We start from the raw sequence: 27,242 nt of genomic DNA, 5'->3' as shown, positions 1-27,242 counted from the left end.
AAAACTACAGGGCTTCCAGCCAGGGGCCGGCGAGCTGAGCGCCCGCTTGGGGGAGGGGAGGCCCGCCGCCCTCCCCGCTAGTCTCACGTGGTGGGGAAGGGTGACTCTCTGATCGGGCCAATCAGGAGCGGGATCGCTTGGGCCACAGGGTCGTCATTGGACGTCCGCAGCCGAGCGCCAGGGCTTTGCTACCTGTAGCTAAGGGCTCCGCAGCTCTGCTGCGCGGCTCTCCAGACGGCTGGTTCTCGCGAGAACACAGCTCTCTTCTTGTCTGTGGCAGCTACAGCAGCTTAAGGATCGTCATGGACGCTTTCGGGGACTTTGTCTGGCCGAAAGCGACCTCCGAGCTCATACTCCTCCCGGTCACGGGTCTGGAGTGCGTTGGGGACAGGCTGCTGGCGGGTGAGGCTTGGTCGGCTCTAGTCCGGCTAGCGGGCGAAGAACTAGCCTCTCCCCTGGGGTGGTCGCACCGGACAAAGGATGCCCAAGGGAGGAGAGTGGGCAGCGGGCTGGGGGCTGACGGTGGGATACGGCAGGTTCCGAGGTGGCGGGAAACACAGGCCGGAGGGAGGAGGGCGGGGCACGAGAGACAAAGTCTGTCGTAGCAATGGCAGCTCTTCATAAATTGCAGCCAGCGTGGAAAGGGTGGGCAGAGACGCGGGAAGGTGTGTGTGGGGGTGGACGTAGTCGGTCCATGTTGGGGGAGGGGCGTTGCACCCGTAGGTGAACTCAGATGATCAAAACCCTGGGGAAGAAAAAATGGGCAGCCTCAGGGGGCGTGGCAGGAGTTGGCTTCTGAGGAGGGTGAAGCTCCGCCTCCAAAGTGGAGGGGGCCAAAAAATTGCTTTCTGAAAAGAGCAGTATCCAGAGAGGTTGAGGTTCCTCTTGAGATGGTTGGGGTTCTGAGCCAACTGGGCTAGTAATCACATGCCCCAGTGTCTGGTTGTAAAGGTAGCTCTGAGGTGCCAAGTATCCTGGAAGCAGTAAGGCCTGGACAAAGCCATTGGTGATGGTGGTGTTGGATTTTTATAAGTGCCTTTGGCACTGACAATTAGGCCTTGGATTAGCCATTATTAGTCCCATCGGGGTTGTATGTTTGCCTTGTGGTGAGGTATACTCTAGCTGTCTGGGTTTGTAATAACTGCACCTCATCTCTTCTTCCAAGGGTTCTTTGTTGTTGCTTCTAAGCCTCAGTCTCATACAAGGGATGATTTCACAGCTGTCCAGTGATGGGGCCAGAACGCAGGCCTCACCCCTGCCTGCAGATTGTAGGCACCCCCATCCTCTCTGACTAGGCACAGGGATTAGACTGAGGGAGAGATGCTGATGACAGGCTGAAGGGTGGAAAGGTTGACACAGCCTTTTTCCCTAAGGGAGGGTTGAGAAGATGCATGTAGAGGCAGGTGAAGAGTTTCCCATCTGAAGTGTAAGAATGACGTGCACCAGAAGAAATCCTAGTGACTGTCATTAAGGGTGATGGAGGGCCAGGCTACAGTTCCAGCAGGTGGGAGGCTGAAGCAAGAGGGTCTTGAATTCAAGGCCAACCTGGGCTCTCCGAGAGAGAACCTTACCACCAAGTGACTGAGAGGAGTGTGCATTTGTCATAGAGGTCCAGCTGAAGCAAGGGTTTAGTAGGAGCCCATGTCCTGGTTTATTCAGATTCTATATGCTAAAGAGTAGCCAGCTCATCTCATGTGTCCTGGAGTTTGGTTCGTGGTCCTGATGTGGCTCTTTACCTCTGTCTAGGTGAGGGGCCTGATTTACTGGTGTACAACTTGGACTTTGGTGGGCATCTCCGGATGGTGAAACGAGTCCAGAACCTGCTTGGTCACTATCTCATCCATGGGTTTCGAGTGCGACCAGAGCCCAAAGGAGACCTAGACTCTGAGGCCATGATAGCTGTGTTTGGGAGCAAGGGACTCAGAATTGTGAAAATAAGCTGGGGTCAGAGCCATCTTCGAGAGCTCTGGCGTTCCAGCCTGTGGAACATGTCCGACTGGATCTGGGATGCTCGGTGGCTTGAGGGTAACGTGGCCTTGGCCTTGGGTCACAACTCAGTGGTGCTCTATGACCCAGTGATAGGGTGCGTGTTGCAGGATGTCCCCTGCACAGACAGGTGCACCCTCTCCTCTGCCTGCTTGATTGGAGAAACCTGGAAGGAACTGACCATAGTGGCAGGTGCGATTTCCAACGAGCTCCTGGTGTGGTATCCAGCAACTGCCTTAACAGACGGCAAACCTGTGGCACCCGACCGGCGGGTTAGTGGACACGTGGGTGTCATCTTTAGCATGTCATACCTGGAAAGCAAGGGCCTGCTGGCAACTGCTTCAGAAGATCGAAGTGTTCGTATCTGGAAGGTGGGCGACCTCCGGGTGCCTGGGGGTCGGGTTCAGAATATTGGCCACTGCTTTGGACATAGTGCCCGTGTGTGGCAGGTAAAGCTCTTAGAGAATTATCTTATCAGTGCAGGAGAGGACTGTGTCTGCTTGGTGTGGAGCCACGAAGGCGAGATCCTTCAAGCCTTTCGGGGCCACCAGGGCCGAGGGATCCGGGCTATAGCTACTCATGAGAGGCAGTCCTGGGTCGTCACTGGGGGAGATGACTCGGGCATTCGGCTCTGGCACCTGGTAGGCCGAGGGTACCCAGGCTTGGGCGTCTCATCTCTGAGCTTCAAAGACCCTAGTCGGCCAGGTGCACTCAAGGCCGTGACTCTGGCTGGTTCCTGGCGAGTGCTGGCAGTGACTGATGTGGGGGCCCTGTACCTCTATGACCTTGAGGTGAAGTCCTGGGAGCAGCTGCTGGAGGACAATCGCTTTCAGTCTTACTGTCTGCTGGAGGCAGCTCCTGGTCCTGAGGGCTTTGGACTCTGTGCCTTGGCCAATGGGGAGGGTCTTGTCAAGGTTGTTCCCATCAACACCCCCACTGCTGCTGTTGACCAGAAGCTGTTCCAGGGGAAGGTCCATAGCCTGAGTTGGGCCCTTCGTGGGTATGAGGAGCTGCTCTTGTTGGCATCAGGCCCTGGTGGGGTAGTAGCTTGCTTGGAGATCTCAGCTGCACCCACTGGCAAGGCCATCTTTGTCAAGGAACGTTGCAGGTACCTGCTTCCCCAAAGCAAGCAAAGATGGCACACGTGTAGTACTTTCCTCCCCCCAGGTGACTTCCTTGTGTGTGGGGACCGCCGTGGGTCTGTGCTGCTATTCCCTGCCAGACCATGTCTGTTCAAAAAACCTGGGGTTGGAAGCAAGGCTATTACTGCAGCAGAGGCACCCAAAGCTGGTAGTGGCAGCGGTGGTTCTGAGGGTGTTGTAACAGGATTAGGCCCAGTCTCTTCACTGCATTCTCTGCATGGGAAACAGGGTGTGACCTCAGTTACCTGCCATGGTGGCTATGTATACAGCACAGGGCGTGATGGCTCCTACTACCAGCTCTTTGTCCAAGGTGGCCACCTCCAGCCAGTCCTAAGGCAGAAAGCCTGTCGAGGCATGAACTGGGTAGCTGGGCTTCGGATGGTGCCTGACGGGAGTATGGTCATCTTGGGTTTCCATGCCAACGAGTTTGTAGTGTGGAGCCCCCGGTTCCATGAGAAGCTGCATATCGTCAATTGTGGTGGAGGGCACCGCTCCTGGGCCTTTTCTGATACTGAGGCAGCCATGGCCTTTGCCTACCTTAAGGAAGGCGAAGTCATGCTCTATCGGGCTCTAGGTGGCTGCATCCGGCCAAATGTGATTCTCCGGGAGGGTCTGCATGGCCGGGAAATCACATGTGTAAAGCGTGTGGGCACTGTAACTCTGGGCCCTGAATTTGAGGTACCCAGCTTGGAGCATCCTGACTCCCTGGAGCCTGACAGTGAGGGGCCTGGTCTGATTGACATCGTGATAACAGGCAGTGAGGACACGACTGTGTGTGTCCTAGCACTTCCCACCACCACGGGCTCAGCCCACTCCCTCACGTCTGTCTGTAACCATATCTCCTCCGTGCGAGCCCTGGCAGTGTGGAATGTTGGCACTCCAGGTGGCCCACAGGATTCTGGACCAGGGCTCACAGCTCAGGTAGTGTCTGCAGGGGGTCGAGCTGAGATCCACTGCTTCAGTATCATGATCACTCCTGATGCCAGCACCCCAAGCCGCCTTGCCTGCCACATCATGCACCTTTCATCTCACCGGCTAGATGAGTACTGGGACCGGCAGCGCAACCGGCACCGGATGATCAAGGTGGACCCTGAGACCAGGTACTGTGGCCTCCCTGTCATGGGTGTGGCCTGGGACTATTACAGGGAAGCCCCAGTCATGCCTCCTGACTGCAGGCTCCACCTGACCCTTGTGTTACCCCTGTAGGTACATGTCTCTTGCTATTTGCGAGCTTGACTCCGATAGGCCTGGCGTTGGCCCCGGCCCCCTTGTGGCTGCAGCCTGTAGTGATGGAGCAGTGAGGTGAGCTTGTAGGGCAGAAGATAGAGACAAAGGGTGTGGGCTCTCTGGGATGGGTTCTGAGATGCACCATCCCTCCTCTTTGCCCCCAGGCTCTTTCTCTTGCAGGACTCTGGACGAATTCTGCATCTCCTTGCTGAGACTTTCCACCATAAGCGGTGTGTCCTCAAAGTCTATTCCTTCACACATGAGGCGCCTAACCAGCGTCGGTGAGCGAGGCATCCTCTATGGCCTGGGTACGGGCTCCTGCTGTCCTCCCACCCCTGTGCTGATCTGGCTGCCCTCTCTTGGCTTCCAGGAGGCTGATCCTGTGCAGTGCAGCTACAGACGGCAACCTAGCCTTCTGGGATCTCACCACTGCAATGGACCGAGGCTCCACTACCCTGGAGCCTCCAGCGCACCCTGGGCTTCCCTACCGTAAGTACCCTAATACCCTTATCACCTCTCACACAAGATGAGAGCAGGAGGGCTGGAGAGATGGCTCAGTGGTTAAGAGCACTGACTGCTCTTCCTAGAGGTCCTGAGTTCAATTCCCAGCGACCACATGGTGGCTCACAACCATCTGTAATGGGATATGGTGTGTCCGAAGACAGCTACAGCATACTTGTTATATATAAAATGAATAAATAAATCTTAAAAAAAAAAAAAAGATAAAAAAAAAAAGATGAGAGCAGGAGCCTAACAGCCACTCCTTTCCTCCAGAGATGGGCAGCCCCTGCCTGACCGTCCAGGCCCATAGCTGTGGTGTCAACAGCCTGCACACTTTGCCTACACCTGAGGGCCACCATCTTGTGGCCAGTGGCAGTGAGGATGGGTCCCTGCATGTCTTCAAGCTTGCTGTGAAGATGCCAGAGCCGGAGGAGGCTGATGGGGAGGCTGAGTTGGTGCCCCAGTTATGTGCCCTAGAGGAATATTCTGTCCCCTGTGCACATGCTGCCCATGTGACAGGCGTCAGGATCCTAAGTCCCAAGCTGATGGTCTCAGCCTCCATAGACCAGCGGCTGACCTTCTGGAATCTGGGAAATGGCGAGCCCACCTTCATGAACAGCACGGTGTACCATGTGCCAGATGTGGCTGACATGGACTGCTGGCCTGTGAGCCCCGAGTATGGCCACCGCTGTGCTCTTGCGGGTCAGGGACTTGAGATTTACAGCTGGTATGACTGAGTTCTCTGTGGCTGGAGAATTGTGCATGGGGCCTGACCAGGCAGTGGAGCGGGGATCACTGTCTGCATCATGCTTGCTGTGTTCTGTGGTGGGGAGGCAGTACCCTAGGTTCTGGAAGTATTCCAGGAGGGTGTTACATAGGTGGACCAAGAATATGCCTCACTCGCCACAATAGGATGAAACTATTTATTCTGACTTTTAAGTGCCCAGCATCTGTGAGGTTTTGTTTCTTTCCCAGTTGATGCTTTTATATAAACATTCCCAGCTCTTGGGCCTTTAGATGTGGCTCAGTGGAGGGAGGCCCAGCATAGCCAAGCCTGTGTGGAACACCTCACGTACTGCCCTCAAAAGCTGTAGTCGAGCAAACATCTGACCAAAGAGGTGTGGCCGAGGTTCCTGAAAGAAAAGCAACCAGGCACATCCTCGCTTCCCATGCCTTCCCCCTTGCCCACATTTCCCACAGACCCTCCCCCCTTGCTGTATGCTCACCCCTAGAATGTGTACGCGGTTATAGTATGAGCTAAAATCCATGCTGAGCTGCACCAGGAACTTGCACACCTAGAGACAGAGGTTGAATTGTTGAGCTGTTGTCTTTTTTCTTGTGTCACACCCAGAATAAAGAATAGCGTGTCTAGTGTCTTCTGTGCTTTACCATCTCTGTGCGAACAGGGATGTGGAGCCCTGGAGTGCTGGCCAGATTCACAGTCTGCCTCAGCAGGTCCAGAAAGGGAAGGACACTGTTGAAAAGCAGCAGCCACTCACCCTGTGGGAGACAAGACTGCTAGGAATACAAGTCCAAGCCTTCTGCTTGTGGCCATTTATCAGGAGGAACACTCACCTCATCATGAAGTAATGAGAAATCCAGACTGCTCACAACCGGAAAGGTGGGATACAGACCTTGTTCCATTCCCTGACTGTAACCCTCAAAGAGTGTGGCAAGTCGGGCACAGTTATACATGACAAAAGTCCCACTCTTTGTGCCCTTTGTGGAGGTGGTGCTGTGGGCGAGGAAGAGCTGGGGAATGGGAATATAATAGCTGCAGAAGGCACTGCCTCTCTCCCCTGCCTCCTCAGTCTTAGCGCTGTGGGGCACCCGGGCTTACCTGGCTCTGTGGAGTTGTGCTTAGCATCTCAAATTTGATAGTGGCCACAGAGAGGATATCAAAGGTCTCTGTCCAAGCCAGGTCTTAGGTGAGAGAGACAGACTGGTCAGTGTCTGAACACAGGGTAGAGAGATCTGCTTCTATTTCAGGGCACATCAGGGTCTCCCAGGTATACCTTGTGTTAGGTCTCCTCCATGCTTCAGGGATGAGGCCTTGCACACCTGAGCATGTCTGAGTCTAAAAAACAAAGCCAGTAAGCAAGGTCTCAATGAAAGCTGAGACCTTGAATTTCTCAATGAAATCCATCATTCCTGGCTGTGGATGGCATGCATCCCTTCCAAACTCACCTGTAGTACTCAGGGGCATTCATCTGTGTGCCAGATACATCAGCTACTTTTACTGGGCCACACACCAGGTGCTTCTGTGAAAGGTTGGAAGGGCTCAGCCCAGTTGGCACTACCCTTCTGCCTCCAAGGAACTACATCAGTTACTTCTCTACCTTGATTTCCCCAATCTCTAACCACGAGCCTCACTTAGTACCTCCTCAAGACACAGTCATACTTTTTATTCAGGACATTTGCACCTGCTGTAGGGGCCCCAAAGGTCGTGTTTCTAAACCCATGGTCTTACAGGCCTGTTGGATTTCAAGGGACTTCAGACGTTGGGGGTGCTTTACCTTTGGTAACCAACCTGCTTGTGAGGAGCCTGGTCATCCAACTTCTGCCACAACAGATCCAGCTTTTGTTGCTGGAATGCCTCCTCACAGCTCACCACATGTATAGCCATACAGTCATCTACACCAGCATCTGGACCCCCAACCTAAGCAGAGATAGGACAGTTACTATAAAGACGCAGAAAACCAGTTTCGGCAAAGGTCAAAACTAAGCTACTAACCGGGCCTGGGTAGGCATCCTAAGCTACTAACCGGGCCTGGGTAGGCATCCTCTGGCCAATGGCGCACAGCCTCCTGCAGCTCAGACAGCACAGAGAGCAGATCTTCAGTCACTATAGAAAACAGAGGTACTGAAGTGCTTGGCAGTGCAGAGAAACTACCTCACCCATGTTCTGGCTTTTTGTCTTACCTAAACAGTGGTCTATGCTGGGGTCATAGCCAGCAGCATGTCTCTGTTCTACCAGTTCCTTCAGACACAGTCGGCCTAGAACGCCAGGGGGCAGTGTCTCCTCTTTAGAAACATTAAGTTTTTCAAGAACACAGGTCCTCAGTGTTTCTGTCGAGGTGCTGCTCTTCGAGGCAGTGGGCCATTCCACTCGAAGTTTCTGGAGAAAAGTTGACATGTGTGGGTCCCGCACAGAGGGCACTGAGCACACACGTACCCTGCAAAGCAAGGGAGGCTATCACAGCCTACGAACAAGGCTTAGATAACCACGACTCCCACCTTTTCTGTCCCCAAAGATTCGGTCTTTTGCCATTTATAGCCCGGAACACTCACCCGTGAGCGCGCAGCACCCGTACTAAGTGATCGGCCACGAGCACAGCACGCAGCTGGCTCAGTCGCAGCGTATCCGGATTACAGCGTAGTGCTGGGCAATGTAGGACAACTCGCGGGCCTGGTGAGGCGGGTTTGGCGGGAGTAGCATAGGAGGCCAGGGAGCTGAGTACATGTTCGAAGACTGCGGGCCGCTGTAGTTGGAGCGATAAACCCGCGGGTGTCGGCGCGCAGCGCAGTACAGGGGCCACTCCCGGACCCTGCAGGCAGGAGACAGCATGGAAAACGCATTCTGGCACCTGCAGACAGATGTGTGTGTAAGTGGACCGCAGTTCCCTCTATCTGCTTGATGTGCCCGAATGGCGAGCACCCACCTGCCCGTCCCTGAAGCGCGTCTGTAGCGCGCCTCGCGGTGCCAAGAAGTCTCGGACACGAAGGTGCCGGGCGTGCGTTTCCTTGAACCACACCGGGCTACCAGGCCCTACAGCAGCGTTAAGGGCCTGCAGAGTCTCCCCAACCCCAAGGCGCACGGTCGCCATGACGACCGGAAGACTAAGTGGAACAGGAAGTAAGGTATCCTTAGAGCTTCCGGGAGGTTCGCCTGGCGGGGGCGGGGATCCGGTAGTGGACTCTCCTGAGTGGACCAGAGTGCTCTTGAGCTTACATTCTACCCACGCCTCCAGCTTTCCCTATGGTTAGCCTTTACTGTGTTTGTGAGCATTAACCCCAAATCTGAGGGTCCTTTTTCCCTTTTTAATCGTCACGGTAACGGATCTTTGTTACCAGGCAAGACACTTTCTTTGCCACCAGAGTTTCACATCTTTGTGCTTATGTTTCTTTTTTCCTTTTCGCCCCATTTAAACAAATTAAAGACGCACTGGACGAAATGTCAAAGGAATAAGGCTGTCCTGGAACTCACTTTGTAGACCAGAATGGCCTTGAACTCATGGAGATCCACCTGCCTCCGGAGTGCTGGGATTAAAGGTGTGTGCCACCACTCCTGTCTTTCATTAAAGATCCTTTACTGCCTACTTGAAAAAGTAAAGAAACAAAACAAAATTTGAGCTCTTTCAGATTATTGGCTTTCTTTGGCTGCGGTATGGAATGTCTTTATTCTCAGTAATAGCCCAGTCTGATAGAATTGCCCATCTTGATACCTGAGGAATTAGAGTCATCATAATCTCCAGAATTACCAGCCTTTAATGTTATTTTTTTAAACTGGTGTTGCCGGCACCTTTGGTTCTTCTTTACGCAACTGGCCAGTTTAAGACAATTAAATGTGATCATGAGAAGACCCAAATAAGCGCAGATGTCAGGTGGAGCATGTTGCAGGATAGCTTTGTCTGTCCAAACACTTCCGTTTCAAAGTAATGCAAAACTCCGCTTCCCCCAGTAATGAATGAATCCAATTGGTGAACTTTGCTCTGGAGAGGAATGAAATCTAGAGATAGGAAAAGTTCGTCAAGGCCAGGGTTATGAGGCCCTGTTTGGGAGGTGCCGAAAGAGCACTGGGCGGACACGACATTCCCGATGGCTTCTTGGGTGCCCACTCAACGGGAGTGATCGTGTCATTCCAAAGCACTTTCCATGCAGTGGGTTCAGCTGCTAGCAGTGCTGGAACCCACCGGTAAGTTGGTGATTTTAGCCACTCTCTCCATGAAGGCGGTTGGGGTGGTTTTTCCCCAGGAAGTGAAGAGCTATCTTTAGCGAGCTGCGGGCTGGGCGGCCCTGTGGGACTCACCGCCATTGGGGCCCTACAGAGAGGACCCAGGACCTCCCTCGTCAGAGTTTTCCAGGGATTCCAGAGAGGGCCATCAGCCTGAACTGTTTCCGTCGTCTCTGCCTGCCACCATCAGCCTGGGGGTGCACCAGAGAGATGGAGATCAGAACGGCCCAGTAGTTTCTGAGGATAGAGACCACCTTATCTGGGCCAGGGCGCTGCTCAGGCAGGAGAGCAGGGAACGAAATCCAAGTGCAGCTGGAATGCTCTGGAGACAACAGCTGCTTTTGGGATTCCGTTGCCCGCTGTCCAGCCATAGGAGGAGGGCTCTTGCTACCAGGTCACTCGCCCTGAAGCCAAACCGGAACCCGCCCATCCCTTCCCAGTGGGCTGACTAGGAGTGGGTGTTTTAAACCAGTCTAGTGAGAATGAGACGCTCACCTGGGCCCCAGAACAATAGGAGAAGGTGGGGGCATCCCCGGGTCGAGGTCCTGATCCGGATTAGATCAGAAGGGCAGGATTAGCCCTGTGAGTCCCAAGCAGGAGCCACTTGTACTGGGCGGGCTTCGGAATCCATCAAAAGGGAAGCGATCCCGTGGGACCCAAGAGGAAGTAAACCCATGTGTCCACTTCTGGGACACCCCAAAACTTAAGGACCCTTTATCCGATGACGCTGCCAGCCCACGAAGTGCCAGGGGCCAAACTAGACCATATAAGCAGCGGCAGGACAGCCTCCCCCAAACCCATTGTAACCGGCCCTGCAAGAACCCCACAACCAAGTCCCAGTGGTGTCGAGCATCCCACCCGTCTAGTCCAGCGGATAGAGAACGCAACAAAGTTCCTCTGAGGCCAGGACAGAACCGGTGCGCAGAGATGCCCATGCCGCGGGACGCCAAGGACTCATGCGCCAGTAGGCCCTAGACTCAGCTCAAGACAGGGGGAGGGAGACTCTGGGTACGCGCACGCAGTGCGCACGAGGACCGGGTGGTGCTCCAGGCGCTGTTTACTTCTCCTCTGGTCCGGTTTGGCCCAGTCAGTCCCACCCGAACAGCTACTCCACACTGCCATGGCGTGCCCTTCCGCTGGCTCTAGCTGTCCCCAGACTTGGAGCCATTTTAAGGAGAAACCATGTAGCCACACCCCCTCGCACTGCCGGGAAGCCAATCCAAACTCGGCCACGCCTCTCATGGAGCGCTGCGCCATCGCCAACGGTCGCGCGGGTGACGGTTGGGGAAAGCAGCGATTTCCAGACTAGCTAAAGGGAAACCTTAGCCATCCGCCCCGCCCTCTGAGCCCGACTCTCCAAAGCCTGGGATTAAGTGCCTGGAGGCTGGCACCACACCCTCGCCAGGTGTTCCTAACAGGACCAGGTGCGCAGCTGCCCCGCCCTAGTCCCTGGGAGCCCGAATAATGGCTGAGAATCTGAGGAACTGGCCTTGTCAGTGGCCTAAACAATACCCAGAGGGCACCCGTACTAGCAGGTGTTCCCCCACTCCTCCTTAGGGACTGTCGCTGCTGGAGGCCTGGGGCGGGGTGGGCGACAGGTGTTGACTCAAGAACGCACCGGAGGACAGGTTCGGTACTGGCTCACTGCGCCAGCCAAGGTGCGCGGTGCCCTCCGGGACGCAGGGGGCGCTGTGGGCCAGCACGGAGCTTTGAGACAACTCTGCCCCTGCGACCGGGTCACTACGCGCCGAGGCAGCCATGGCCACTGCTCTAGGATTTCGCAGCCTTTACCGACTGCGACCTGCGCCGCTCTGCCGGCACGTGGATAGCCTGTGGTAAGCATCCCCTGTCCAGCCTCTGACCACATGGCGTCGGACCTTTTAGTCCCGCCTCGCTCGAGCTCCTCCTGACTTTAGACCTCCGCAGGAAGAACCCGAGTCGGGGACACCGGCTCTCTCCGGCGGACGATGAGTTATACCAGCGGACGCGCATCTCTCTGCTGCAAAACGAGCTCCCTCAGGCCGTATACGTCGACAGCTACAATAGCAGAGGTTTCACTATCAGCGGAAACCGTGTGTTTGGCCCTTGTGCGCTGCTCCCACAGTCGGTGGTCCAGTGGAACGTGAGCCTTCCCCTACATTGAATTTACTTTGCGCTAAAACCACTCCTTCCTAGCAGATGTAGCTTTATTTTGTTGCCTATTAGTGTCGCTGTGAGTAAGGCTGTATACATTTGAGGTGTTGAATGGCCTTTGCTCCCCTACAGGTGGGATCTCATCAGGATATCACTGAAGAGAGTTTCTCCCTTTTCTGGATGCTGGAACCTAGGATAGGTATGGGGCAGTGGGACGCCTTCCTTAGAGATTGTTGTGGTGGGCACTGGAAACATTTGGTCACCTTCACCTTCCTTAGAGATTGTTGTGGTGGGCACTGGAAACAAGACTGAACGACTACCCTCTCAAGTACTACAGGCCATGAGGCAGCGGGGAATTGCTGTGGAGGTACAGGACACGGTAGGTCTCCGGACATGAAACTTCTACCTAGGCCAGGCCTATTTAGCCTAGGCATGCTAATTCTGTTTTCATTGCAGCCCAATGCCTGTGCCACCTTCAACTTCCTGTGCCATGAAGGTCGAGTGACAGGAGCTGCCCTCATTCCCCCTCCTGGAGAGACTGTACTCGCCTCTTTGGGTCAAGCCACAGAGTGAAACATCAGGAACTGTCCAGGAGAGCACTGTGTGGCCATGCCACAACGCTCTCCCTACTCCACCTTTTGGCACACCACACTTGCCATGCTTACCAAGATAATAATTTATACTCTTATATTGTGTTGCTGGGTTTGGCTGCTGATGGGGTTTGGGAAGAGGTGTTTTCACAAAGAATGATTCCCTGGCCTCTTAAAAATCTACTTTGCTCATATGCAGATTTAAGGAGACCCCAAAAGCTTTCCTGACTTGTTTAGAAGTAGAACTATAGGTCCTTGGCTCAAGGTCATCACAATGAGAACATGCAACTGAACTCAAAGATCAGTTGTCACTTTTTTCCCAAACTTTTATTGAAAAAAATTCAAGGCATATAGGCATATCCTGGATCTATTTTCAGAAAAGCCGTTTCTCATACCTGTAGGGATAAAGATTCTGAGTTTAGGAGGAAGGAGGCTATATTGAGACTGGTAGAAGCTTCCACCCAAACACAGGGCTACTTACGAATGAAGGCCATGGACGCCACCTTCCACCTGAGCTGAGGATGTTCTCTTCTCAAATTTCAGTTCCCCCGAGTACATCATGGCCCTGAAAAAAAAGCAGGCATCAGATGCAGACAGCTGGCTGGGCACCACTACTTCTATTTAATCCCAGGTATACAAGCTCACCTGACTTGGGTTAAACTCTTGGCACCAATGTCCTGACAGGAATGCTGAATGCCAGCAATCAAATAAGGGACAAACTTGTGGATAGATCCTTTGTCTTGCACTGCCCCTGAAACTCCTTGGGCAACTTTGATTTTGTCAGCTTCACTGTTGGATGAGGCAGAGACATGAACAAAGTTGTCAAAGGGCTGAGCCCAAATGCAGGATGTGGTGGGTTGACTTGTCTGCCCATCCTACCTAAAATATCGGTTCTGGCTGCTGAGATGCTTGTCCATGGCATCAAGAGAACCCATACCACGGTACTTCTTCAGCCGGATCCCATCTGAGAAGAAGTACTCACCAGGGGCCTCGGTGGTGGCAGCCAAGAGGGAGCCCATCATGACTGTGGACAGACAAGTGAACTAGGGGCAGAATCTGAGAAGTGCAGGAAAGGGACGCCAATCAGGCCCTAAGGTTTCTAAGCCTTACCTGTAGAAGCCCCAAGAGCCAAAGCTTTGGCTATATGACCCACATTTTGGATTCCTCCATCAGCAATAACAGGAACACCAAAGCGACGAGCATACTCAGAGACTTTGTACACTGCTGTTGCTTGGGGCCGTCCACAGGCCAACACTGTTGAGAGAGAGAGGGACAGATGGGATGGGGATGCAAGGGGTCACATACAGGGCCCATTAGCTCTGAAAGACACCTATACCAAGTCAGTAGCTGATGAGATGTGTTTGGGATGACTACTACCTAGTACAAACACCTGTGCTGGCTTCACCTGTTTGTGCTCGTGCACGTGTGCAGGGCCCAGGGCAGCCTCAGGCACATGCAGTTTAGAGCAGCCGGGAAGCCCCGCCCAGCTGGTATCAGATGGGGCAAGAGTCACCGTGCAGTTAGTATCTAGAGATGCCAAGTCAAGAAGGCCTTGCCTTTCCTGCATAGTGGACAGCTCTGGCAAGATCAGGGCAGTGGTGATATAGAAGAGAACAAGTTCAAGAATTGGTTGTTGAGCCATGCCTATTGCAGACTATGTAGACAGAGCAGGGCCTGCCTGAGGAAGGAGGTCCTGCTCTATGAGCACCCTAGGAAGGAGCTGTGATCTCAAGCAGCCCCCAAACCATGGTCTGTCCATCTGTTTGCCCTGCCCACCCAACAGCACCACAAACCCTGGGAGCTACAGCTACAGTCAACCAAGCAGCCGGGCAGTGGGCAGCTGGGCCGGGCCAGTGGGCCGGGCCGGACTTACTATAGCAGCCCGAGACAGTAGAAGGGCATTTGGGGCTGTGGGACTTTATGTCTGGTGGGATCTTGGGAGCCGCTAAATAAAACAAACAGACCAGAGTTTAGAGAGGGCACAGAGCAGGAGCAAGGAGGCCAGGCTAGGCAGGGAGTGGCAGGTGAGGGATGACAAGAACTTGTCTTGCTTCCAGCCATGTCACCCATCCAAGAGGCCTGTTTGGCCCTAGAATTGCCCATGTTGGTGTACTTCCCCTAAGAGCCAATGGCCCCAATTAAATCGTATTTTTACCTTCCTGGGTGATGCAGATGGAACCACTTCCCATGCCGACACGCAGAGCATCCACACCTGCATCTATGAGGTTCTTGGCTTGAGCAGCAGTGACTACTACAGTGAGACAACGGGAAGGCTAATGAGGGTCCAGGTGGTAGGAGAGCGCCCATCTCATCACCCATTTAGTTCTGTCTTCTCTTACCATTGCCTCCAATGACCTGGAGATTGGGGTATTTCTCCTTGATGTATTTGATCATATTGATTTGGAAAATGGAGTTTCCCTGGGAAGAGTCCTAGAACAGGAAGAAAGTTCTAGACACACCACGATATGGCAAACCACCAGTAGAGTGTCACCCTACTTATACTGGAGCTTACCAAAACGACTACATCCACACCAGCAAGGACCAGTAAGTCCAGCCGATACTTGTCATCCTCATGGGTGCCAATGGCTGCCCCACACAGTAGTTGTTTTTTGGCATCTTTGGAAGCCAGTGGGTAATCACGATTCTTCTTCAGGTCTGTCCGGGCAATGATGGCTACCAGCTCATCATTTTCATTCACAATGGGCAACTTTCCTGAAGACAGCAAAACACAGTCAGGGTCTTGAATATAATCTCTGAGCCCCTTCCCACCTTTAGGTTAGGACTCACCCTTTTTACTGCGCTGCAGAATCTCATTTGCTTCTTTCAGAGTGACACCAGCAGGGGCTACCACCAAATCCTCTCTCTTCGTCATGATCTAGGATATGAGTCACGGGGTAGACTAGTCAGACCAGGCCCCTCCATTGCCCACAGGCCCTGGTATACTATCAAAAGGCCAACATGATCACATCCAAAGACCTGAGCCACGCCCCCTGACGGACACTCAATAGTTAAGAACACAGTACAGGGAGCAGCCTATCTAAAGACCCACACAAGAGCATGGGAAAGAAAGCACAAATGTCAGTAAACATGTAGTCACCAGAGTCTCTACAGGGAGAAGGGTTGCAGGAACCACATGAAGTAGAAAGAAACACAGCTGGGCATCTTTCTTGGACAGAAAATGAGGCCACCAGCAGCATCATATAGGTTAAAAAGAAACTGCATGCTTTCTTCAGTCTGGGTTTTTAGACTTTGGCTTCTCTTCAGGCACTTACCTTTTCCAAGAAATGGTCATGCTCTTCTTCCTTGAGGAAATCAATATCCCTTGAGGAGATGATGCCCACTAATCGACTCCCCATCCGGCCTGTATCTGTGATGGGGATACCACAGAAGCCATGCCTGGCTTTGGCCTCAAAAACATCTCGTACACGATCCTTGGGGCTAAGCACCACAGGGTCAGTGATGAATCCCTGTTCATATTTCTGGAAGGTATGGTGAGAAGGTCACTGCATCTTTGAAATCACTGTCATCAGGCTCCTGGTCTAAATAAGGTCAATACCTAACTGTCCTGCATAACAGAGCCACAGAACCAAATCAAACCCTCAAACAAGGACATAGGTGGTCTGGAAGCACTTGTGCACTAGCTTAAGAAATGGTGTCTTGGATCTTCCCCCTCGGTAACTGAACCTCAAAGCAGGAAGAAAGGTAGCTTAGCAAACAAAACAAAACAAAAAAAAAAAAAAAATACTCCACTCCAACCCCATGCCTTTAATACTCCCACCCCACACATTCAATTCTCCCAAACTCTTGACCATTATTCTTGCCCTTCTAACCTTCACTTTCCGAACTTCATTGGCCTGGAATTCAGGTGTGCAGTTGTGATGGATGAAGCCAATACCTCCTGTAAGCTACAAGATGAACACACCAGTAAGTGATAAAAATTAGAGGCACAATCTTTGGCTATAAGATGGCACCCATGGTCCTCAAGCCTCACCGCCATTGCAATGGCCATTCCAGCCTCTGTGACAGTGTCCATAGGCGAGGAAACCAATGGGGTCTTCAGTGTAATCTTCTTAGTTAGAGCAGAGGTCAAGTCCTGAGGATATAAAGGACCAGCAAAGGAAAACACAGCTTATTCACAGGATCCCTGGGTGATCTGCATGATCACCTGGAAAACCATTCCACTGACTCTACCCCATGGAACAAAACCCAGTCTGGTGCACTAGCTCACGTTAACAAATCTTACTCCTTGATGTTTACCAACCCAGTTCTTAAGAGTGGGCATAGCGGGACATGCCTACTGTAATACCAGTACTCACTCAGAAACCAGATGGAGATCTGACACTAATAATTAGGGGTCAGCCTGGTCAACATAACCAGCTGTGGAGAAGCCAAGGTTATATATATAGGTAGACTGTCTCAAAAATCAAAGGGAAAAACCCAGTACCTTACTATACTCACCACCTGGTCTGCAGTGAAGTCGATATACCCAGGAAGAATGAGAAAATCACTGTAAGAGGGAAGTAGGCAGGACTCTCAGGATTGTAATACCAAGAAACGTCAACTCCATACATTATCCCAAAAAAATTCTCGAGGAGGGAGTTGTACCGAGCACGTGTGACGCAGGCAAGATGTCACTGGTTGGATGCCACCGAGGTGTCATTAGTGCTACTGCACAGTAACAATTTCATATATCCAGAGAACTGAGTCTCAAGACTCAAGTCTTAAGTAACATTGAGAGCTCCCTCTGAACCCTAACACTGCTCCACATGTCAAAGTTATTCTCTGGTGATATAACTTCCCGGAACCTCTTCCCAATCCGCTCCCCGGAGAGCTTCAAATGAAGTCCTCCCTCATCCGGCCTTCTCCCCAGCGTGCGGCCCCCTCGCCTCGCCCAGATGGGTGCCCGAGACCCGCACTTGTAGGTGAGGCCGTCCCCGCAGTTGAAGAGCTGCTGTGCCGTGAGCCCGTCGTCTGGCACATAAGAAGTGCCTCCGCTAATCAGGTAGTCCGCCATGACCAAGGAGCAAGACGGACGCGCGACTCGGAGGACCGCGCCGCAGAGGCCTCCGCCGCCTGGACCGCGCCAATATAAACTAGACTATTCCGTCACACGTCGCGTGCGTCGCTGACGCCAGGGCGTAGGGCGGGCATAGAGTGCCACGCCCTACATTAGGGCGGAGCTAGCAGGGAATGAATAAACCTGTGTGCTTCTGTGTTCCTGGGGACCAAAGCCACAGGGCTGTTTCCCATCCCGCCCCTCTCAGCTCCCCTCTGCAGCAGGATTCAGGCCCATTCAATTAAGTTTTGTTTGCATTTCCCACACAAAGCTTCTCCCCCAAATAAAGACACGTTCTCAAATAGCTTGTTGAAAAGACGTGCTTGTCATTCTTAATAAACAACTAGAATAAGAATACATAAGAGAAAGAGTGGTATCTTTATATGATACACAAGTGTATGTTACAAGAATTCCATCAGGCACAGGAGCCTCAGTTTTAAGGCCTTAATGTTAGGCCAAAAAAAAAAAAACAAAAAACAAAAAAAACAACAAAAAAAAAAAAACATGTAAAGTTTTTACTTAAACATCTATGTCACTTGTCATAAAGAAGGGTGTAATAGAAATTGTCTTTAATAAAAATCATAATTGAAGTTCCCCTCATTTTTCTTCAATCAAGATGCTAAGTTTATTTCTGAGCATTAAAAAAAAAATCGTGGCTCCGAGTGGTCAGTAAAGTCTGCCGGTCCAGAGTGAGAGTCGTCATCTGGAGATTTACAGGAGGGTTTATTTCATCTGCAGCTCCACCTTCCTTGAGGAAGGGAGGACCTATATTTCTCCATACAGTCCAAGTCCCTTTCCCATGCCCAGACAAAAGAAAAAAAGAGAAAGGAAAAAGCCAATGACTTTCGAGGATATCAGGTTCTCAGAAAACCTATATACCCATGAACCAGGGGGTCTGCCCATTTTATGAAGATGCAAAGAAGGCAAATTGTCTTTTACATTTTTAACAGAAGTAGCCTGAAAAGCAGTGTAACTACGAATTTGGGGGGAAAGAATGGAGGCCTCTCCTTTAGTGTAAAAGTTTGTCTGGTTTTTCCTGGAGCTGAGGCACCTCAGTGCATGGTGGTTGCGTTGGCCACGGCAATGGCTTCTTGAATTTCTCGAATAACCAGGATCCGGGTCAGCATCTGTCCCATCTGTTCTCTGCTGATAGGTTGGACTGAGTACCAGATTGGGCTGTTGGGAGCTACAACTGGTTCAGGTGTCAGGTAAAAGGTGTCATTTCGGCCTTTCACACTCTGGGGGCTGAAGAATAATTTCAGTAAGTAACAGCAAGATTTTAACCCAGTTTGAGCCTCCAAAACACAATTTCAGGTTGAACTACTTAAGCCTATCTATATCCCATGAGGAGCAGACTTCAGCAACAAGACATAGCTCCAGCTGTTTAATCACATTGTCTTCAGCTCAGCAGCAAAGGCCAATAAGCATCTTAATCATCTTATCTGAGTGTATTTTGCCTACAGCTGTATCTGTTCAGTACTCAGAACACTCAAGCATCATCTGACAACCATTCATCCTCCATTCAAAAATTTAATCAATATGTGTAAGTGGGCAGAATTCCTGACAAAGTTATACAAATATGTAAGACCTGATGATACTAGGTAAGTACTACAGAGGAAATAGCTGAGAACAGAGGTAGGCAATCTGATTTTGCTTTATTGGAGCTACTGATGTCCAGAAAAGAGAAACTTAACAGCCTTGGATGTAAACTATGATTATGGGCTTTTAAAGCAGCATATAGGAACTAGCAATCCAAGTGCATTAGAAGATTGTTCATCATGTGTTATTTATAGAATAGTGAGGCATCACTTAAGGCTTTAACAGCTCTTCTGACACTGATACGAAGAGGAGGTACTAACCTGCTGTGACCTAAAAAAAACAAAACAAAACAAAACAAAACAAAAAACAAACAAACAAACAAAAAAAAAAAAAAACCAAACACCTGACACCCCTATGCTGATGGTACCAGTGAGTGGTAGCTGACCATGTTCACTATGTGATTTTAAAAGAAAAAAAGCCTTTGTATGTCCTCTATGAAAAGTTACGTCAGAGCCTGTCATGTGATGCACACTTTTAGTCCCAGCACTGTCAAAGGTAGACAGATCTCTTTGAGTTTGAGGCCAGCCTGGTTTATGGAATGAATTCCAGGCTACCTAGATCTACATAGAAGACAGAATGTCTCAAAAGAAGTGGCTATCTGAATTCTTGATCTATAAAATAGTGTTGTGTATATTACAAATTTTGGCTCATCAAACCAACTTTATTTCTTTGGAACAGACCATCACTCCCAGCACTCAAAGAGCCAGAGGAAGGTAAATTGTGTGAATTCAAGCCTAAGGCCAACCTGATCTAAGTGACTCTCAGGATAACCTGGGTTATAAAGAGTTTAATACTCAAAACAAAGTTTTTTTTTTTTTTTTTTTTTTTTTTTTTTTTTGGTAGTACTGGGCACACCAGACAACCACTCCAACCCTGAGCAATACCCTCGCTTCTCTTTTAGTACCTGTGTACATCTTTATTATTTTTGTTGTTTTCAAGATAGAGTTTCTCTGTGAAGTCTTGGCCATTCTTGAACTCAGAGTTGGCCTCGGCCTCCAAAGCACTCATATTAAAGGAGTGAACATCCCACTGCCCAGAGGCATCTTTATCTTGTCAGTTTACCTTGTCAAGGGGAGGCAGCTTGTAGTTCTAGTCTGGAATCAGGAGTTTAAGGCTACACTCCCATAAACACACATATATACAGTTAGTGTACAAAGCCTCCTCACCATTTGAAGAGGTAGAAATCGTAGAGCTTGATGGGACACCTTAATGGGTTCTCTGGATTTTCTGTCTGTTCTGCATACATGTCATCTGTAACTATTAAACAAACAAACAAAAAGCAAGTTCAATTCCCAGAATCAATTTCTTAGAGAAAACTGAGTCATCCTCAGATCCCTTGTAAGGTGGCACCTGTGCAAGGACAAGTGTGCAGGTGGGCGTTAAAAAATCCAACACAGAGAGGATTCGGGGTGGAGGGTGTCGAGAGAGGGGGAGAGAGAGAGAGGACAGACCTGGCATGGTAATGCAAGCCTACATACTAACTTTAGGCATTCAACCACACAAACAGAGAAATGCTCAGTTAGAGGGGAAACAGATGAGGAATGGACAGTGTTGAGAAGGAAACAGCTGTGTTCTCCTTGGCACCCTTGACTCTATAACAACTGTTTATCGAGTTTTTGGCCAAGAAAAAGAATGTAGACAATTTCTGCCCAACCTCCACACACTCCCATAGGACAGTCAGCTCAGGATAAGTACTTTTGGCTGTTATTCCTGTTTCCAGTCCTTACCTTTCTGGCCAGTCTGATGTATTCCAAGAGCCTTCAGGTAGCGGATGCTCGTGCTTTTATCCTTAGGATTCGAGGGGCTCTTCTTGGTCTGCCGGAGGACCTTGGAGAAAGCCAGCTTCATGTGTTGATCTACTGTCTTCAACAGGAAGTACCTGGACCACAAGTACAAGCAAGGCAAAAAGAGGGATGCCAGGAGGATATGATAACTTACCTTCTGCCCACCAGGACTCAGATGAACCGTTCCCCACTCCCAGGATCTAGGTAGGGCCATGTCCAAGAGAAGAACCATATCAATAAGATGATAGGACTGGCAAGGCTGTGTGCACCTCAGCATTGACTACACACAAATGCAGCCGACTAGACCTCAGCCTAGCTCAGAATGTTTCAACTGTATCAGAATACAGACTTCTCCAGTCGTCACTGAGTAGATGCTCCTAGAGTACTTACTTGGTGTTAAAGAACATAAGGGTGGTCAGCAATGTGGAAGGGGAATGTGCCCCAAGCTGCTTGCATTCCCACAGCATCTCTTCAGTCACATGGCTGGGCAGAACATAGCCTAGGTAAAATAGAACACCAGTGCAACAACTGGATGACAGAGGTCCACAAACACTAGGACCAGAAGGGACAAGGACCACACAGGAACAGTCTTAATCAAGGCAAATACCACTAGATTGTATAGTACTAGTTAAAATACAGATCGGGGGCTAGAGAGATAGCTCACAGGTTAAGAGCACTTGCTCTTATCCAGAGTGCCCTGGTTCAATTCCCAGCACTCACATGGCAGCTCCCACCTGTCTGTAGCTCCAGTTCCAGGGAATCAGACACCCTCAACAAAAGCATACATGCAAGCAAAGATAAAAGATTTTTAAAAAGGGGGGAGGGAGGGTTGGAGAAATGGCCCAGTGGCAAGAATCACCTGGAAATGGAGAGATGGCTCAGTGGTTAAGAGCACTGACTGTTCTTCCAGAGATCCTGAGTTCAATTTCCAGCAACCACATGGTGGCTCACAACCATCTGTAATGGGATCTGATGCCCTCTTCTGACAAGTATATATGCAGATAGGATACTTATACATATAAACAAAACAAAACAAGAAAAACAGATCCCTGGGTTGCAATCGAATTTCTGCAGTAGGTCCTGATGACTACTTGTTTCTAATTAAGTTTTAAGGTAATAGAAAACTGTTGTTACTTGAAAATTTTCTTCCTAGTTGCCCCAAAGATGGTTAGCACAAAAGAACTATAGTTAAAGGAAGTAAATTACTTAAAGCTACAACCTAAGCTCTGCTCCTATGCTCTTTAAGATTTTATGTAGATGAGTGTGTTGCCCTGTGCATGTATGTGCATTATGTAAATGCCTGGAGCCCCAAAAGGTCAGGAGATGATATCTGATCCCTTGGAAGTGGAGTTACAAATGGTTGCGAACCACCACGTGGTGGTGGCTGGGAGTTGATCTGGGTTCTCTGCAAGAGCAAGTGCTTATAATAACCCTTGAATTATCTTTCCAGCGCTTATATCATATTTTCAGGGTGTCTACAGCACAGAAGTTTGGAACATACACTTTATACATCTACTATCTCTGGTTAGCAAAGCAATTTTATGAACAAAAGGGAAGGCTGATGCTTAATAACTGCAAGTTTCCTCCGAAATACTTATTATTCTGACACCTAAGTAAACTTATAGCTACAGGGTTCAAAAAGGCAACAGTCTGAACCTGAAAAACTAAAACACACCATTTGATTTGACCACTGTAAGCACCTTAATGTGCTCAGTCCTTTAAAGATAGGCCAGTATTTGTATAGTGAGAACATGTTTAGCAGATGAACTGACACAGTCTATGTCTCCAAAGACTTGTAAATTATATAGTCAGAGAGTGAACTGACTTCTAGAATGAAAAACAAAAAACAAAAATAAGATTATCCTATTACTGCTTTAAAGCACTTTTGTTTCTTAAAGACATTTCTATATGGTTGGTTTTTTTGATTGATAGATTGATCAAGATTCCAACAGAACCTTCCCATTTTAATTAGTAAAATAAAGGAAAGGCAGGGTGAGGGAGGTGCCGAGGGCTGAGAGGTCTGAGGATGTCAGAGGACGAGGGTGAAGGTCGTGGCAACAGGAGTTTCCCAAGGTCCAGCTAGACCCAGGTGATATTAATTGGCAATAAATAGCTATAAACATTAAGGATTTTATAGGTCTAGTATCTCATATAGAAGGGCAGTTTCTACTTTGTCTATTTGATGTAATCTTGTTGTGTAGAGGGTTTTTGGATTGAAAGTTGAACATATAAACCTGTATGAAAAGCTACCAGGCTGTAGAGTTGTATTTATGTGGAATTTTGGGGTACAGAAACACCCCGGGACAGAGGCAGAGAGGTAGAAAACTGCCAGGGAAGGGAGTTTCATGGACAAGTTGAGCTGGTGGCAGCTCAGACTGGGCTCCAGAGATGCTTTGGGCTCTGTATCAGGGCCGGGCCTGAGGAATGTGACCTCAGGGCCGATAAAGAGATAAACCGATTTTTATTTTTTAATATTTACTGCAACATAAAGTAGAGACTGTTTTTGTGTTATTTTGGTGAAGAATGTGACTTGTTTTTTGCCACTGAGAAATCTACCTGAGGCCAAGGTGAAAAGACTTGAACGAAAAAATAAAGTAGTAAAGGGGCGCCAGAAAGTAGGATTAAGCTCAATTATATGTTGTAAGATTAAGAACATGGAACCTTGGGGCAAGATATTACCCAGCTAACTTTAGGTTCAGGCATGGTGATATATGTCTTTAATACCAGGAGACAGAGCCATGTAGATCTCTGAGTTGAATCTACAGAGCAAGATCCAAGACAGTCAAGCTTAGGCGATATTGGAGAACAGAAAGCTGGTAATAATGAGGATTTTGTTCTGGCCACAGGAAGCAGCTTCGGCCATGTGGCTCTGGCTTTAGAGTCAAGAACAGAAGGGACAACTGAGACAACAGATGCTGGTTAGATGAAGCTAAGAAATTACTGATGATTGAGACCAGCATCACTGAGGTGAAATCTTCTGAGAAGTGTTTTCTGGGAGCACAAAGAAGCTATGTTTCAGAGATAGCCAAGGTTGTGTTGCAGCTGTACTTGGTAATGTGTAAGAGTCACCCAGGTGGTACTTGTTTTGAAGGAATGAACACGCCATGAAAAGCACTGTAAGAGAGACCAGAGAAGGACATTGGAGAAGGTACAGCAGCCTCAGTTGCAGTTGATGGTCCAAGACTGAATGGGTCATGCAAAGTATTTGAGGCTTGGCACCACAAAGAGAGCCTAGTTGCAGTGGAAGACTCCAGTGTATTGGAGATGTCAGTATTATGGGATGATCACCCCCCAAAAAAAAAAAAAAAAAAAAAAAAAAAAAGCAGCAACAGTGCAATGGATCAACCTGAGCTTAGAGTGCTACAGAGCTAGAGAAGTGAAGCCAGCCCTTTGAAGGAATCCAGAATATCGTGTATGGATCCTAGACATTGAAACAAGGAGCTGTAACATTCAAGTTGCCTTGGGGACTCCAGAGAAAGATGAGGGTGAGTTCAAGGCCAGCCTGGTCTACAGAATTTCAGGAGCCAGGGCTATACAAAGTAACCTGTCTCAAAACAAAAGCCAAACAAGAACAACAAAACTAAACAAAATCAAAAGCCAAACAAAAGAAGCTTTAACAGGCTGGAAAGTTGTCTTTAAGTTAGTGTCTTTCAAAATCTGAATGGATAAAATGTGACATATCCACAAATAAAATTATTCAGTACTAATAAAATGTATCCGGTACTAAAGTGAGATGAGAGGGGGCTGGAGATATCCATGGCTCTGGCTCCATAGTTAAGAAGCACATGCTGGGGGCTGGAGAGATGGCTCAGTGGTTAAGAGCACTGACTGCTCTTCCAGAGGACCCAAGTTCAATACTAAGCACTCAAATCTGACAGTTTAAAACAGAGCGAGACTCCAGTTCCTGCATGACCTAATGCATGTATCATTGGTGGTCACTGCACTCATATGTATATACCCATCACATAATTGAAAATAAACATAAGCCTTGAAGAACAAAACTGAGGAGTCTGGTAAGGAGCTGAATACTTAAGATCTACAGCCAAGGGTGGTGCATATCTATAATTCCAGGAGTCAGGTGGCAAAGGCAGGCAATTTCTGTGGGTTGCTGACTAGTCTGGTCTATATAGTGAGCTCCAGAAAAGTCAAAGCTATACAGTGAGACCCTATCTAAAAACAAAAACACAAAACAAACAAACAAACAAGAGTTATATAATAAATTTGAAACCAGCACAGGCCTTGTCTGAAAGAGGCTAGAAAGATGACTCAAGAGAACTGGATGTTTTTCTAGAGGACCTAAGTTCTATTTCCAGAAACAACATGATGGCTCAGAATCAGCTGTAACTTCAGTTCCAGGGAATGATGTGTTCTTCTGGACTCAGTGGTTACCTCACAAAGACATACATGCAGACCAAACACCTACACGCATAAGAAGTGACATTCAAAAAAAGAAAAGGCAACAACAACAAAACAAATCCTAGAATAGGCAGGTGGCTATAGTTGGAAAATTGCTGTCTGGCATGCACAAAGGGTTCAATTCCCAGTACTATATTAGAGATGGTAGCACAACCCTGAAACCCCAGAATGTACAAGATGAAGACAGAAGGATCAGAAACTCAGTCATCCTTAGTTACATAGTTGAGGCCAGTTTGAGAAGTGTAAGATTCTGCCTCAAACAAACAAATGAAGGTAGAAAGACAAATAGGAACTTTGACTGTGCATTGCTAATTAAAACATCAATCACAAAAGAATAATGAGGTCATTCCAATTGGGGCATGATGACACACTTTGGAGGCAAAAACAGGTGACTGTTCCAAGGGGACACAAGCCCTTAAACCTAATACTCTGGAGGCACAGGCTAGTCAGGACTCACTAAACAGTGATACACTGAAAAAAATCAATCAATCAATCAATCAATCAATCAATCAAAACAGCAGCAGCAACAATTCCAAATCTATGACATTCTAGAAAAGGCAAAACTCTGGAGATTAGAAAACTATTAATTGGGCTGGAGAGATGGCTCAGTGGGGTTAAGAGCACTGACTGCTCTTCCAGAGGTCCTGAGTTCAATTCCCAGCAACCACATGGTGGCTCACAACCATCTGTAATGAGATCTGATGCCCTCTTCTGGCATGTCTGAGGACAGCTGCAGTGTACTTACATATAATAAATAAATAAATAAATAAATAAATAAATAAATAAATAAAAAAAACTATTAATTTGGCAAAGGCTTTAGGGAAAAGAGATAAATGAATAACAAATCCTTAGAACAAACACTTTGGAGGGATGGAGAGATAGCTCAGTGGTTAGAATACACTCTGCACTTTCAGAACACTCAAGTTTTTTTTCTAGCAACCAAGTGAGATGGCTCAAGAGATGGCTCGGTGGTTTAAAGCAGTAGACCTGGACTCAATCCCTAGCACCTACATGGTTGACAGCTGTGTAATTTCAGTTCCAAGGCCAGAAGGTGTCAGACATGGTTCTGAGTTACTATGTGGGTGCCAGGAAAGAAGCTGGATCCTCTGTAACAACAATAACTCTAACTACTAAGCATCTCTCCAGCTGCTGAGTAACACATTCTGATAGCAGGTATTGACAGTCTAAGCTTCACTGTTTCCTTCACTTAGTTTTACTCAGATAATGGTGTCACAATTTTGCCCACTCTGGTCTACAACCTTTTGACTCAAGCAATCTTTCTGTTTTAGGCTCCCAAAGAGCCATTCCTGGCAATGGCTCTAATTTTAATTAATAAATTTGGACAAGTATAAAAGTTGGCAATAATTACATAACCATCAGTTCTGCAAGCCCCAAGTGTCACAGCCACATAGGGATCAGCAGAGGTTTCTGGTTCCTTTCCTAACAGAGAAAGCAACAAAAGACTCATGCTATTGCCTATGAATCACAGTTCCTTTACTCCCAGTGTAACTGCAGCCAGCCAAAAATGCTATCCATATTTTTGTTATTTCTGGGGTTTTTTTGGTATTTTTCCGTAGTTTTGTTATTTTTGTTTTTTTGGTATTTTTATTTTTGAGGCAAGATCTTTCTATGAAGCCTTGGTTAGTCTAGAACTCCTAGAGATCCACCTGACTCTGCTTACTTGCGGGTTTGTGCCACCATATCCAACTTCGCTAACAATCCTCTTAATGCCCAAATAGTGGGCTGGAGAGACGGCTCAATGGTTAAAAGTACTGGCTGTACTTCCAGAGGACTGAGATCAATTTCCAGAAATAACATACAAGCTCAAAATTCTCTATAACTCCAGTTTCAGGG

The 27,242-nt window shown here is 48.9% G+C and overlaps 5 protein-coding genes across 13 annotated transcripts in view; 2 read left to right on the top strand and 3 right to left on the bottom strand.

Annotated features, from left to right (window-relative positions):
- Positions 1-246: 246 nt before the first annotated feature.
- On the top strand, positions 247-5,600 carry WDR6 (WD repeat domain 6). Its single transcript, XM_080934259.1, has 6 exons — positions 247-402; positions 1,747-4,228; positions 4,335-4,430; positions 4,520-4,636; positions 4,726-4,844; positions 5,130-5,600. The coding sequence occupies exons 1-6, from the start codon at positions 303-305 to the stop codon at positions 5,591-5,593; spliced, it is 3,378 nt and encodes a 1,125-aa protein (XP_080790385.1). The 5' UTR covers positions 247-302; the 3' UTR covers positions 5,594-5,600.
- Positions 5,601-5,851: 251 nt separating this feature from the next.
- On the bottom strand, positions 5,852-8,689 carry DALRD3 (DALR anticodon binding domain containing 3; the record flags this gene model as incomplete). 3 transcript variants are annotated; one of them, XM_080934262.1, is made up of 12 exons in its annotated part: positions 5,852-5,989; positions 6,083-6,151; positions 6,246-6,356; positions 6,432-6,608; positions 6,697-6,779; positions 6,872-6,933; positions 7,044-7,117; positions 7,387-7,515; positions 7,622-7,701; positions 7,779-8,032; positions 8,148-8,443; positions 8,519-8,689. In XM_080934262.1, 12 exons carry the CDS (start codon positions 8,681-8,683, stop codon positions 5,870-5,872), a joined length of 1,620 nt encoding a protein of 539 aa, XP_080790388.1. In that variant the 3' UTR covers positions 5,852-5,869. The 3 variants fall into 3 exon arrangements, with proteins under 3 accessions (XP_080790388.1, XP_080790386.1, XP_080790387.1); XM_080934260.1 differs by having other exon boundaries at positions 5,866-6,151; positions 8,519-8,683; XM_080934261.1 differs by having other exon boundaries at positions 5,866-6,151; positions 8,148-8,404; positions 8,519-8,683.
- Positions 8,690-11,101: 2,412 nt separating this feature from the next.
- Positions 11,102-12,631, top strand: NDUFAF3 (NADH:ubiquinone oxidoreductase complex assembly factor 3). Its single transcript, XM_080934630.1, has 5 exons — positions 11,102-11,645; positions 11,737-11,932; positions 12,076-12,142; positions 12,222-12,322; positions 12,400-12,631. Exons 1-5 carry the CDS (start codon positions 11,569-11,571, stop codon positions 12,514-12,516), a joined length of 558 nt encoding a protein of 185 aa, XP_080790756.1. The 5' UTR covers positions 11,102-11,568; the 3' UTR covers positions 12,517-12,631.
- Positions 12,632-12,753: 122 nt separating this feature from the next.
- Positions 12,754-17,600, bottom strand: IMPDH2 (inosine monophosphate dehydrogenase 2). Of its 2 annotated transcripts, XM_080934628.1 has the most exons (15): positions 17,450-17,600; positions 16,992-17,040; positions 16,525-16,626; positions 16,364-16,438; positions 15,806-16,012; positions 15,321-15,408; positions 15,046-15,245; positions 14,873-14,963; positions 14,689-14,784; positions 14,407-14,478; positions 13,644-13,787; positions 13,413-13,557; positions 13,179-13,322; positions 13,015-13,098; positions 12,754-12,928 (listed from the first exon to the last, which is right to left on the bottom strand). In XM_080934628.1, exons 1-15 carry the CDS (start codon positions 17,545-17,547, stop codon positions 12,907-12,909), a joined length of 1,617 nt encoding a protein of 538 aa, XP_080790754.1. In that variant the 5' UTR covers positions 17,548-17,600; the 3' UTR covers positions 12,754-12,906. The 2 variants fall into 2 exon arrangements, with proteins under 2 accessions (XP_080790754.1, XP_080790755.1); XM_080934629.1 differs by lacking the exon at positions 14,407-14,478.
- Positions 17,601-17,963: 363 nt separating this feature from the next.
- The window catches only part of QRICH1 (glutamine rich 1), a 36,403-nt gene continuing 27,124 nt past the window's right edge, over positions 17,964-27,242 (bottom strand). For all 6 annotated transcript variants that reach the window (XM_080934130.1, XM_080934133.1, XM_080934131.1 and 3 more), the window contains 4 exons: positions 21,363-21,471; positions 20,916-21,067; positions 20,355-20,445; positions 17,964-18,834 (listed from right to left, as the gene is read on the bottom strand). In XM_080934130.1, the coding sequence (XP_080790256.1) occupies positions 18,642-18,834; positions 20,355-20,445; positions 20,916-21,067; positions 21,363-21,471 (545 nt within the window). In that variant the 3' untranslated portion in view covers positions 17,964-18,641. The remainder of the gene's footprint in view (positions 18,835-20,354; positions 20,446-20,915; positions 21,068-21,362; positions 21,472-27,242) is intronic.

The sequence above is a fragment of the Micromys minutus genome (genome assembly GCF_963924665.1).
Source record: "Micromys minutus genome assembly, chromosome: 21".
Taxonomy (NCBI): domain Eukaryota; kingdom Metazoa; phylum Chordata; class Mammalia; order Rodentia; family Muridae; genus Micromys; species Micromys minutus.
Note: the sequence above shows the minus strand (reverse complement) of the source record. Positions and strands in the feature narration are given on the sequence as shown.